Source organism: Ursus americanus, chromosome 7, assembly GCF_024610735.1.
Source record: "Ursus americanus isolate L20-20 chromosome 7, mUrsAme1.1.p, whole genome shotgun sequence".
Classification (NCBI taxonomy): domain Eukaryota; kingdom Metazoa; phylum Chordata; class Mammalia; order Carnivora; family Ursidae; genus Ursus; species Ursus americanus.
The window spans coordinates 72,954,582-72,969,021 of NC_142133.1; the positions used below are offsets into that span (position 1 = coordinate 72,954,582).

General features: G+C 33.2%; 1 protein-coding gene across 1 annotated transcript in view; it reads right to left on the bottom strand.

Moving 5' to 3' along the window:
• Positions 1-886: 886 nt before the first annotated feature.
• The window catches only part of GEN1 (GEN1 structure-specific endonuclease), a 31,974-nt gene continuing 18,420 nt past the window's right edge, over positions 887-14,440 (bottom strand). The window contains exons 7-14 of the mRNA XM_045807114.2: positions 12,748-12,836; positions 10,863-11,013; positions 10,518-10,554; positions 10,346-10,426; positions 9,183-9,313; positions 7,605-7,666; positions 5,688-5,825; positions 887-5,151 (exon numbers count right to left, since the gene is read on the bottom strand). Coding sequence (XP_045663070.2) covers positions 3,830-5,151; positions 5,688-5,825; positions 7,605-7,666; positions 9,183-9,313; positions 10,346-10,426; positions 10,518-10,554; positions 10,863-11,013; positions 12,748-12,836 — 2,011 coding nt within the window. The 3' untranslated portion in view covers positions 887-3,829. The remainder of the gene's footprint in view (positions 5,152-5,687; positions 5,826-7,604; positions 7,667-9,182; positions 9,314-10,345; positions 10,427-10,517; positions 10,555-10,862; positions 11,014-12,747; positions 12,837-14,440) is intronic.

The window sequence follows — 14,440 nt, forward strand, 5'->3', positions numbered from 1 at the left end:
GTTTATGTCTTTTATAATTATTCCAAGCTATTTAAGGACATTTGGGGGATTCTTAAGAGGAAGCTTACACCAAAGTCAAATGTGTTTAAGAGACATTCAAATGATTTAGTTCACAAATTTGACATTCCATAGTTTAGATGGACTTTGAGAATTGAAAATGCTTCAACACTGAAAAATCAAACATGACATTCAACATCCATTACATACCACTAGGCATTTGTGCAAAGATACACATGCAGACCCACTGGAGTCATTAAGGAGTAAAACAGACCATATTTATTGATATGGAGTAATTTCTAAGATACACTAATATATTGGTACAGAACACCTCTGGATGGATCTATAAGAAATTAAACACTGTGCTTGCCTCTAGATGCAAGAATTGTGGTCCAGTCATTAGAATAGAAAGGAGATTGACTTATTCATTCTCTATTTTTTGTACTAGTTCACCTTTTCTATTAACCGCATGAAAATCCTACCTTAAAAAACAAATAACACTTAAGAATAACCACTGATTTAAATACATACATATATATGTATGTATATATATCTGTTCAATTAGGATAGGTGGGATCCTTGAGAGGGGAGGACTGATTGCATTTATTTAGGACTCCCCTTGCCTAGGAATTCATATATAGTAAGTGCTCTACAAACATGACACTTTTCTAAAACAAAGTTAAACTTGATTCAAAGTATTTTATATGTTTTTAGTGAAATGTTGAAAAACCAAAATCATAACTTCAGAAAAAGCAAAAAAATTCAAAAGTATTTCAAATTTGAATCTAATTTTAAAACATGGCATAATGTAATAAATACTAGAATAATAAACCAAAGTTTTATATCCAATCTTGGGAAAATCTCTTCATTACTCTGGACTCGTTTTCTATAAAACAATAAAATAATAATGGCAGTGCACATGTGGGAGATGTTGGAATATTAACCTTTTAGATATTAAGGTGTTTGGACAGGTAAAATTCTCTACAATTTGTTTTTGTTTTTAAAAGTTTTATTGTGATATAATTCACATACCACAGAATTTATCTATTTAAATTGCACAATTCAATGGTTTTAGTAAATTGGAGTTTTGCAACCATCACCACAATCAACGTGAGAACATTTTCCTCATCTGCCCACTCCGCCCCAAAAAACATCCCATTAGCAGTCATTTCCCCTTCTCCCTCCTCAACCTCCCCTCCTCTGCTCCAACTCCCATAGCCTTGGTAACCATGAGTCTACTTTCTGCTTCTATAAAGAGTTATATAAGTTGAATCGTATATGTAATCTTTTCCAACTGGCCTCTCACTTAGCATGCTTTCAAGGTTCATCAGATTGTAACGGGTATCAGTACTTCCTTTTCTTTTTACTGCCAATATTCCATTCTATTGATATACCACATTTTGTTTTTCATTCATCAGCTGACGGACATTTGGATTGTTTCCACTTTTGGGCTATGGATATTTGTGTAGAAGTTTTTTGGTGGATATATATCTTCATTTCTCTTGGGTGTATTTTTGAGCGTGGATCTGCTGGATCATATGGTAACTATGTTTAACGATATGAGGAATCACCTGACTTTTTCCAAAATGGCTGCTCCATTTTACATTCCTACCAGTAGGTTATTTCTGGTAGGAATGTAAATCTCTCTACACCCTCACCAACACTTGTCTTTATGATTCTGTCTGGCTGTCCTATTGGGTGTAAAGTGGTATCTCATTGTGATTTTGATTTGTATTTTTCTGATAAATAATAAATTTGAGTTTTTTCATGTGCTTATTGGCCATCTGTACATCCTCTGTGGAGAAATGTTTATTCAGGTATTTTATTCACTTTTAATTTATCTTTTTATTATTGAGTTGTTAGAGCTTTTTAGACATGTGTCTCTAGTCACGAGTCCTTTATCACACTCATGATTTGAAAATATTTTCTCTTTTATGGTTGTCTCATTTTGATAGTATCCCCTGAAACACAAAAGTTGTTGGTTTTGATGAAGTACAATGTATTTGCTTTTGTTGTCTAAGCTTTCAGTGTCTTATCTAGGAAATTCTTGCTTAATCCAAAGTCACAAAGATTTATGTTCATGTTTTCTTCTAAGAGTTTATACTTTACAACCAGATCTTTGATCCATTTTGAGTTAATTCTGCATATTGTACGAAGTAGTGCTCAAAATTCATCCCTTTACATATGGATATCCAGTAGTGCCAGTAGAACTGCTGAAAGAAAACTGTTTCCCCACTGAGTTGTGTTGGTACTCTGGTTGAAAACCAATTGAACATAAATGTTAGAGCATATGTCTGCACCCTCAATTCTATCCCATTGATCTGTATGTCTACCTTGATGCCACAACAACACATTCTTCATTACTGAAACCTTGTAGAAAGTTTTGAAATCAGAATCAGGAGAGGTGAGTCCTCCCCCCCCCCTTTTTTTTAAGATTGTTTTTATCTATTCTGTGTCCTTTAAACTTCCATATGGATTTTAGAATCAACTTGTCCATTTGTGCAAAGAAAGCAGCTGAAATTGATTGAGATGACCTTGACTCTATAAACTAGTTTGGGAAATATCTTAATATCAAATTGTCTGATCCATGAACACGGGATGTCTTTCCATTTATTTAGGTTTGATTTCTTTCAACAATATTTTGTAGTTTTCAGAGTGTACATTTTGCACTTCTTTTGTTAAATTCATTCCAAAGTATTTTATCCTTTTTGATGCTACTGTGAACAGAATTTCTTAAATTTCATTTAGTATTATTCACTGCAGATGCATAGAAATATAATTGATGTTTGTATTGATCTTGTATCCTGATCTTGTACAATTGATCTTGTATCTTGCAATCTTGCTGAATTAGTTCTAATAGCTTCTAGTGGGTTTGTTAGAGTTTTGAATAAAAGATCCTCTCATCTGCAAATAGCAACAGTTTTATTTTTTATTTTCCAATCTGGTTACCTCTAGACTTTTTGAATGTTAAATAAATTAATGCACAATTTAATATTTAGTTACTGAAGTCAATATAGTACAAAATCATTTTTTAAAAAGGAAAGAAAAAAAGTGCTATGGAAAAAAAATCAGAAAAGCCAATAAATTAGGAAGCAAGAAATCTGGTTCCCACACCATTATTAATTAGTTGTGTGATCCTGAGCAAATTTCTAAGTCTTTTCTCATTATACATTCTATTTTGCAAATTTTTTTTCCATTTGGCATACCTGTGAACTCCTGGGGTTATGTAAGAAGTAACTTTCCCCAGTTTTTTCAGCCATTACAACCACAATTTTTAGTAATTATACTGAGCATCTTCCTCCTTTTCCATTTTTGCCCTTCACAAAGAGAGTAAGGTTACCAACACTGGAAGAGCACACTAAATGTATCTTCATATTGAGAGAAAATAAAACTCTCAGGAAAGGCACAACAGAAGACATTGAGGGAGTGTAGGCAATTACAAAGAGTTATTCTCATGGGAACAAGCTGAAATACAAATGAAAACTTTAGAGGTTTGTGGAAGAAATGAACAAAAGTGAGCAAATGGATGAAGCATTTACTCTAGTACTGTACTAACATTTTAAAACTTTAACTAAAGAAAAATCAATAAAGATATAAAAAATGGTAAAAGTGTGTTTTAAAAATATATCTTTAGTTTTAACCACAAGGATCATCTTTTAAAACCAAAGTTTTAGATATTTTTTATTAAAATTTTAATTAAAATGGAAAAATGTCTCATGATACACAGAATCATGTTACATTTTTAGGCCAAATGTAAAGATTCTGCCTCTGCCTCTGCTAGTGCTGATGGTACTAAAATTCTAAGTTATAATTAAATGTTTTTAATTCCATTTCACAAGTTTTGGAACCTTAGTTTTAATCTTTGACATAAAGGAAGAGGACTATCCAAAGAAGTACCAGAGTCACTTTTGTCCTTATGACACTGTAGAAAACTCAGAGAAACTTTAGCTGCCTCCGGGAAACAGTATTCTTCATTTCCAGCTGTTTTATAAGCCTGGACACACTGTTCAGTTTCTTTAATATGTATTTTAGGGTTACTCAAATTGTTGGCATCATCTTTCTTGAACTGGGCTGGGTTATGCTTCTGAGAACTATGCTTCATTTTCTGAGTTGTGTTTTTAGCTTTCTCAAACACTGGGACACCTTCTTCATCAGAGGAATGTCTGTCAAGGCAAACGCTCTTCTTCATTACACTTTTCTGAGTGGTTTGCACACCAACCTTTCTACTATGATCTAAAGCATTATTTGGTGGTCCAGCTCTAACACTGGAGGTCTTTACTATTGGGTTATTGACAGAATAAGATTTAGAAGTATTCATTTTATAGTTTTCTTGAAGTAGCTGGTCTCCTTTTAGAACTTTAGATTTTCTAGATTCATTTTGCAAATGAATTCCTAGAAGATCCTTTGAAAGATGTGATGGACAATCCGAACCACTGTTAGCAATAGAAGATTCTTTTATGGTAACTAGGGACAAAGTTTTCAGGTCAACATTTGGTTGTGCATTGTCCCGAAGATATGATAATTTTATATGTATTCGTTCCTTTAAAGGCAAATCCTGAAGATGTAAATGAGTAATGCCAGAAAGTAGATGCTCTTCAGGGTTAGTCTTCCGAAGACCCTGATCCAACACTTTATTAATGCTTGTGGTGCACCATTCTGATTCACATGATGATTCTTCTGGGAAATTTTTAAAATTTCCAGGAATGGCTGTTTCAAGTTCTGATTTTAAACCATGAGAGGAAGTGTTCCTTGGAATAGCTGGAGAATTACTAAAAGAAGTACCTTCCCAGTCAATGGTGCTTAATTGTAGATCAGCAATCGCCGATACGTTATTGGTTGAGGTACCAGGTTGACTAGATTCTGGAATTAGAGACTTAGTGACAGCTGTAACTTGCTGCATAGCCAAAGGTCTCGGAGAAGACATTAAGTTCTCTTGTGTGTTCAAACAGGGGGTATCTTCAGGTAAAACCAAGCTATTCAATGATGCAGAGATAGATTTCTGGGGTAATGCACAATCAGGGGTAATTTCCAAATTTAACTTGGAATTCTGCTTAGGAAAGACTTCACATATGGGGTTTAAAGTCATCTGTGACTGGAAATTCATCATATTATCTGGTTCTGGCCAATTGTTTTCTTTAGACTTAATTTTCATGCCTGGAAAGAAAAAAAAATACAATACTTCAAATACTCTGATTTTCCTTAACTTGAGTAAACAAACAAAAGAGTTCAGATCAGAAATCTTCTGCATGAGTAATTTTTATTTTTGACTTTTTTGTCTCAGTGCATTCCTCAAAACTGTGTTATAAATAATCATAACAACATAATTCTTAATAAAATATTATAACATATTTTCTCTTGGAAACAATGTCATAATTGAATTTGTTTCCCTCATCAAGTTCTAGGAAATAAAGAAAACGTGTTTATAATCAAAAACATGTTATGCATACTAGTTGCTCAACAAGCGTTAGTACAATTACTATTAACACTTGGTTAAGTTAGCAGACAGAGCAGAATGGTTTACTTGTGTCTTAAAAAAGAGGGGTATCAAGACAAAAAAGCAAGAGTAAAATCCTAACTCTTGATTTTATAGAGTTTACAGTAAAAGTTACACAAGATAGATTCAAATAGAATGGGTAACTCTTCCATAACATTCGTGCATGGCATAAATAGCTATCAAATGTGATACTCACTTTTTTGTTTCTTTCCTTTCAGTTCTAAGTTTTGTTTTTGATAAACAGCAACAATCTCAGGATAAGCTGCTTCAAACAATGATTCTTCTTCTATTGTTTGTAGGACCAGTTCTCCATGTTTATCTTCCATAGCATGTTCTAAAAGATTAAAAATACAGTAAAAACAGCTTTAATTGCAGATTTATAAATTTCAATTTTTCTAGGTAACTAAGGTTACCAGGTAAGCAAAGTCATGCACAAATTGACAGGTCATTACAGATCTTGCTTTACAATATCTCTGTTTTAATAATCCGTGAATACTAGTACAGAATTGATTTTCTTCTGCCTGGCAAGACCTGGAAAAAGAGTCCTTTCAAAATGAGAACTTTAAATTGTCTTGCTCTAAAGATGATACCTACAGGCTAAAAACTTTGCTTAGATAAGGTTGGTTGCCTTTAATTTAGTATAATAAGTGTTAAAATTCCAGATAAAGAATGGGAATAGACAGTTTCATAAAACTCCAACATTAACTTTCTTTAGTGATGGCTCCTGAAAAGAACAGAATTGAAGATACCCCCAGGCTCACTGGACTCAAAAGCGCTGCTAAATGAAAATGAGAATGTTTGCATGTAAATTTATAATATGATAGATAAATAGACTAGATCCTTATGTTTATTTCCCTACGTGAGGGAAAAATCACGTGAGAAGCCACTATAATGGAAATATCAGTTGATGAGTTTAAAGTACAAACAATAGAAACAGATGAACTTACAGTGTTTCTTAGTTAAACTGGTTAGGGGTACATTTTTTTCCCTTAAGAAATAGCACTCACAAAGGACTACGCTGAGTTCTTTTTTTTTTTTTTTTTTAAAGATTTTATTTATTTGACAGAGAGAGAGAGAGAGAGAGAGAGAGAGAAAGCACAAGCACGGGGAGTGGCAGAGGGAGAGGGAGAAGAAGGCTCCCTGCTGAGCAGGGGGCCAGACATGGGACTTGATCCCAGGCCTCCAGGATCATGACCTGAGCTGAAAGCAGACGCTTAATTGACTGAGCCACCCACGAGGCCCTGACAATACTCAGTTCTGAACACAGGTGTACTGCCAAACTGGGTTCATGTGATTTTTCTTTCCTGAAAATATACTACAGTTGGTGGAACTGTTGCTAAACAGTCCCCAAAATTCTTCAGCTTCCTATTTTCCTAGTATTGCTTAGAATAGTTTATCTAATTCCTTATAATTTCATCCTTCAAAATTACCTACAACTTAAACTCTGACAAATCTACTGCCTCACTCATTCACCTAGAATCACACAATCGAATTTCAAAGCCAAATAGAAATGAATTTGGGATTACTTTCCCTTATAAATGATCTGTGCTTTCCTTGCCTTCAGTTGGGGAGCTAATTCAGAATTCACTGCATTTTTGTCTATAGCAAAATAAGAGTAGTTTGACAACTATAAATTCTCATGAAAACGATACAAAGAAAGGAGAGGAAGAGTACCTCAGGTGCTATGCAGCAACCCTGATTTCTTTAGACCCAACTACACAATGAAATCCAATGACAAGACTGTGTGCAGCAGCATTTTCTTCAGAAATACAGACCAAATATAGACCAAAACTACTTCCATATTATATTCTTAAACATCAATTATAATAGAAATGTCAACGTAAGATATTAAGATAAAATTACTTAAGTTTTTAATATTTACAATTGGCCAAAACTTATTTAAATAGCACAGGTACACTATGAAATCAATCTTCAGTGCATATGTTTCTTCATATGTACGTGTGTTTGTGTGTGTGTATATGTATATACATGTGTATATATGTACATATATGTATGTATATACACATGTATATACATGTTTTACATATGTATACAATATTTGCTATACATACATGGTTAAATGTTACAAATTTTGCTTAGAGTGAATACATACCAGGCTTTTCCCATTCTATTTCAAAGCAATGAATTCCATTTCTGATCCGGGTTTTAACAATTCTGAAAAACAAATACTTCTAATAAGGTCCAGCTACAGGAGTTATTTTGAAATTTTCAATTTGTAGATTGAATTATTCAGTGTCCATTGACTTTTGTTCTATTTTTATAATATTCTAAAAATATGGTAAAGAATTATGGCATAGTTATTCCTTTGACTAATTTATTTGAAAGATAATATTATTATTAGGTGCATAGAGTTGATAATTGTAATATACTATCAGTACATTTCATTTTTATTCCACATTCCTTTTTTCCATAATAATGATTTTTCTTTTAAAGTCTATTTTGATTCTGTTCATTTTGCTACATCACTGTGATAAATTTTTACATGGTATTCTTTTAAATCTCTTTATTTTCAGATTTTGTGTAGTTTTATTCTGCACATGCCCTATAAATAGCAGAATATTGCTGAATTTTATTTATCCAATATAATGCCTTTGAATAGATGAGTTTAATCACTTACATTTATTGTGATCACTGATCTTGCTGGACTCATTTATACAACTTATTTTGTGTTTTCTGTTACCCAACTTTTTTTTGCTACTTCCCCCTTCCTGTAATCTTTTAGTTTGACAGTCTTACTTTCCTATTTTATGTATTGGTTTCAAAGACAGAGATTGCATTTCTGGTGTTTTAGTGGTTACCCTTAATTGTTTACATGCATACTCTGTTTTAGTTTATTACCATCACTGTATATTAATCAAGCATTATGCAGCTATTTATATACATATTTTTCCAGTTAGTTTATTAAATTAGCTAAATACATTTTATTGATTTTTCTTTATTGATTGACCACTGTCTTTTGTTATCCACATCATCCCTTTGGGTTCATTTTTCTTCTTGCTTAGGTACATCCTTTAACAGTGCTTTCAGCGAGGATCTGTGATTTATTCATCAACCAGTAAGTAAGGCTTTATGATGTCTAGGTTGCTGATTATTTTTACTCACAGCTTTGAAATGTTACTCCAGCAACTTCTGGCTTCTATTACTGTCATGAAAGATGTATGCTATCTGACTGTCATTCCTTTGTAGTTTATCATTTTTCTTTGATACTTCCCCCCCAAGCGTTTAGTTTGAAAATTTTTAAACCTTTGTAAAAGTTGCAAGAATAGCACAATGAATACTCCTATACCCTTTTCTGAGTTTTACCATTTCTCGGTTTCTGTCCCTCCCTTCACTTTACATTTTTGTTCCCTTTCCGGTTCATTGAAGTAGTACTATGGTTATGCTTGACTATATCATTTTATATTTACTTCTTTTAATAATCTGTTATTACTACTTGTTTGAAGCAGAAAAGTGTGTGAAGACATGAACTTACTGTTATCTTGACTACAAACCCTGAATAAACTTTAAATATTTCCTACTAGACCTTTACTCTATTTTTATGTAACAAAAAGCTATATATCCCACTACTAAAGGTATTAAGATTATTAAAGGTATTAATAAGATTATTATATAGATCATAAGATACTCAGATGGAAACACAGAGACTTCTTTGTACAATTCTTCATATTACCGAATTGGCTGTAGTTGATTAGAATTCCTTCTACCAAGCTTTCTTTCTATCATGTCATAGTGGGTCAAGAGCACTAACAATTTCTCACATGCATAGTGATTGGGCCATTCCATTTTTTCAAGAGTAAATCTCTGTAAATATAAAACAAATAAAACAAGATTTTGTTATCTCTTGGAGACAAATAGCACTCCCAGGTAATATCATTTTTTATTACAGAATTAACATTAGTTACAGTGGTATCAGTGAGAATATTCCCCGAAAGAACAACGAGCCTCCTGGGGAGGCAATGTCACATAAGGATTAAGCGTGGGGGCTGTCAGTTTGAACCCCAGCATGATATTTCCGAGATGCTGGATAAATTACTTAATCTTTTTTAGCCTCAGGATTTCCATCATAAAATATAATCCAACTCAGAGATTATAACGATTAAGTGAGGTTACATGTAATGTGTTAAATATGATAGCAAATTTTAATGTTCAATAAATGTTGGTTGCATCGGTATTACTGTTGTTGGTAGGGACACGCAACAAGTACTTACAATGTATTGAACTACTCTGTTTCCCTAGCCACTATATTTGGGGTTATTATAAATAATCTCATTTAATCTTCACAGTGACTTCATGAAATAAGTAATGTTATTCCTATTTTGAGGATAACACATATACAAAGTCACATAATAAGGGATACACTGTCCAAATTTAAAGTTAGGTCACTGATTAAAAATCCCATTGCCCTTTGGTGAACACAGCATAATGTATAAACTTGTCAGATCACTAAGTTGTACACCTGGTGTGTCAACTATACTAAAAAAAAAAAAAAAAAAAATCCCATTGCCCCTGTAAACTACACTGCCTTTTATAACAACATACTTGATCCTCACATTCTCTGGGTATTACGCCCTACCTCCAATATCTTCCTGAATACAATGAATCTGTACATGGTATATAAGGTGTCTTCTAAAGAATGGCATAATTATGGTTTGTCTTGTGGTCTGCAAAGTACGGTTCCTATGTGGCAAAGGAATGAAGATTAGAAATAAGTGCTGAAAAATACATGTGCACTCAAAGCTGTATTAAATCTCCCCTCAGACCAAAGTGATTATCCCTTCTTATCTTCCTAGTACCCAACTACATAGCGTAAAGTAAGTATTTATTTTCCAATACCTGAAACAATAATAAATCAGGTCTTTGGTACCTGATTACCTTCACCAACTTATCCTTGTTCAAAAGGAATTCTTGAATAACCTAGCAAGAGAAAATAAAATAGAAATTCAGACTTCGAACTTTTTAAAAGAACTTCTGAAATAAGATGTACATTTGAATTATTAGTTATTACCTCATGGAATGGGAATCCCTCACAACTGCAAGCTTTTCTGAAAATAAATTACATACATGTTGTTAATATAATCAGGCAATTTTAGACAGACTCAATTCATTTCATCCAATCTCTGCTCATTTAATGAAAAATGCCCTCAGATAATATCCCAGTCATCAAGCTTCTCTCTGAATAACTATTAAATCACTGTCTTCTGAGATAGCCTAATATTTGAACTAAATCAAAAAACGGATTTTGTGAAATGTTACTCATTTAGACATGGGAGAAGGTTATGTGGAAATAATTCAAGTAGAGGTGTGTAAATAGGTCAGGACAGAAAAAAGGGAGTTAAAAAAAAGAACTTACTTCTTAATGCTGTTCTCTACTGTGCTCAGGTGTCTATCATGTTCCGTACGGTGCCACTCGCAAGGACAACAGTATTCGTAATCATGTGGTTCACAATATCGATTAGTTTTACAGAGTTTGCATCCATTACGTTCATGATCCTTAGGTGAACCTTTATGGAAACACAGAGAAGTATGACTTTCACTGCTTTTTAGATTTACCTTCTACATCCTTTTTTTTCCCCCTTATCCAAATTTTTAAAAATGAGTACTGCCTACCAAAGTCCTTAGCATATAGGAAGGTTCCAGTACATTTAGGTTGAATAGAATGATGCATACTTTAATAATTCTTAAGACAAAGTAGATCCTGAGCTATTACTCTTACATGACACTTTTTTCTGTTGTTTCTATAGATTATTCTTCTATCTGAAACTGTTAATTTGTAACTAGAAATTATAATTTTACAATAATCAACAATAGAAAACTTTGTGGTTTATTTGGTAGCTACATGCAAGAAAAGTAGGATATAATTACTGGCATTGAAAAAGATTATGGGACACCTGGGTGGCTCAGTTCGTTAAGCATCTGGTTTTGGCTCAGGTCATGATCCCAGGGTCCCAGGATCAAGCCCCACACTGGGTTTTCTGCTCAGCAGGGAGTCTGCTTCTCCCTCTCATTCTCCCTCTGTGCTTTTCCCCACCTCTCTCAAATAAATAAATAAATAAAATCTTTAAAAAAATTATTTACTTAACAGAATAACTCATGAAATGTTTCTTTAATGAGAATATTACAAGAATATAACAGTTAATTACCTCTGCTAGTGTCTAGCCCTCAGTAACCTGCACAGCTACTTTAAAACTGTGCTTGGAACATGAATGAATTATGACTCTGGCAGAGGTGTGGGGCCCTAGTTCCCTTTCGAAGGAAAGCATGACCACTTTTAACATTGTTTTGAGAATACAGAAGAGCACACATAATTGACAGGAACTAAAACTATCATTTATAAAGTATCAAAAAACTACAGAATTGAATTTATAAAGTATTCTATAAAAACATTTATTTCATCCATGATTTCATCTATAATTTGACAATGCTTATGAACACATATTGAGACAAATAAAGAATTTCTTTTATTTTTAATTTTTATTCCTATTATTTTTTAAAGGTCTTATTTATTTGAGAGTGAGAGAGAGGATGAGCTGGGGGGGAGGAAGGAGAAGGAGAAGCAGAAGCGGACTCGCCCTGCGTGGGAAGCCTGACACAGGGCTCAATCCCAGGACCCTGAGATCATGACCTGAGCCAAAGACAGATGCTTAACCATCTGAGCCACTCAGGAGCCCCAAGAATTTCTTTTAAAAGATTAGTTAATAAGATCTACCCTCACCTGGGAGTGAAAGCTGTTTCTGATCCAGTACACTAATGACATCTTTTTTTTTTTTACCAAGACTAATGAAGGGGAACGAAGTTATTTTCAATAATAATGAACATGTATTAGAAATTAGTTTTAAGTCACTGTCTTTACGCAAGTATAAACAAATGGTTTTAGTCCAATTTCCCCTTAAGACTTAGCAATATGATATATTTTTTTGTTTAAATGAATTTCGATATTGAAAACATAATTTTAACATCTATGTAATTTGAAATTGCACTCATCCTGTATTTATCATTTAATATAGGATATCATTTAATATAGGATAAATATATCCTATATTTATCATTTACATCACATTATTTCATTCAATTAACAATTATTGAGTGCCTACAGTGTATATGTGACACAATTCCTGGCACGGAGGATTTTCAATCTACTGAGGAAGACAGGTACATAACAAGTATTGTAAGAACAGGATGACATGTGGGTATCAGACACTAATGTTCTAGAGATAGCGTTCCCTATGTCTGCTTACCTGGATGGGAACACACAGAACAATGGGCCAGTTTTTTAATAGCTAGTGGTTGTGGATCAGAGCATGATTCCTCATTCCACTGAGTAAACCTATAAAAGAAAATGGTGTTAAAAGGAAAACGACACACACAAAAACATGGTCACCAAAATGCCATGCTCTCAAATGTCAGGCTATGCTGTTCCCTTCCTTACCTGCCCACTTGTTTTCTCTTTGATGGTAGCTAAAGTCACTGGCCCAGCCTGGGAAAACCCTCAATCTATGTACCTCAACTTAAAAACGCGGCCCCAAGGACAACAGAATTGCAACAGGGGGAAGAGAGAATTAGACAGTTAAAGAGGAAAAAAAGAAGGAAGACTGAGGAGTGGAAGGGAAAGGAGGAGGCAGGAGAAAGAGGGAGGGAAAAGGAGGGATCAGGAGAAGAGAAAAAGAGTAAGTACTCATATCCATGTACTCATATGTGTGTATTCATATATTCATTCAGTTTTTGAGTATTTTTTTAGAGAAGCTTAAGTTAGGCAGCAATACGTAGGGAGAATGACTTGTATGTGTCTTTTTGATCTCTTTTCTCTGTGTGAGTATAAAACAAATAGAATCATGTACATGAACATTTTCCTGTATCGGGAATAGGGATGAAGGGTAAAGTATAAATCTAAATAGAACATTTAGTTTCTGAGTAAAAACTGTTTAAAAAATCTAGATCATCTGAAATTATCATTTTCTTAATCTCTTACATAAACTGCAAAACATTGCCTGTTCAATGGCTGATTTTAAGGAAAATGTGTATCTGCTAAGATTTCTACTAAGTAAAAGTTAATTTTATTTTTGGCTAAAGTTCTAGGCAACATAAAGCCACCAAGGGGATAGTTAAGTATTCCTCATAAAACACAAGTGCTCTGAATTATGTTCCTCTACTTAACAGAAGTTAAAGGTCTAATAAAAAACTAAATTCTTCAGTTCATTGTGCAGTGTTTGGTACTAAGAGTTATTATTAGGCATTTGGAATTTCTGACTCATTTACTACAAAGACCAAATATGAGGTTGCTAAAAATTAGCATTAATAGATGCTGGATAAATAAACAGAACTTTAAATGTGGAAGACAAAAGAGGGGGAAAGTCAGTCTCAATTAATTAAAATCAGAATGATACATAACGATAAGGTAATTTTAAGCACGTATTTGCTGAAATTCTGTCAATAAGGATGATTTGTAGTGAGTACCATATCTTGTTTTTATTCTTTAGATCGTTCTTTATATTATGCTTCACAATCCCCAAATGATCCCATGCCAAAGTATACTGTTTTCTCCTGCTTTGGCACAGTACTCTCTGATGAACCAGTAACAGATTCATTGAAATCTTAGATGTACCAGTAGCTTTATAGCTGAAGGAGCTCCTTCTTATTCACTCCATACTTTATTATCATTAATATTAATTTATAATTAACATTAACATAAACCATTGCTTTCATTAAGTAAATATACTTCACATGCTTTCAAAACTAAATAGCACACTCTGTGGCTATAGAACAAAGGGTACTCAAGTAAAAATTGTGATCAAGTGTTACATGTTATTAAATATTTGCAATATGGCAGGCATTGCACTTAGAATAAGTATGATATCAAAATATTTTATATCAAAAATAATTTTAAATATAAAATTTAAATATAAAAATTTAATTACTATGGTAAAAGTACAT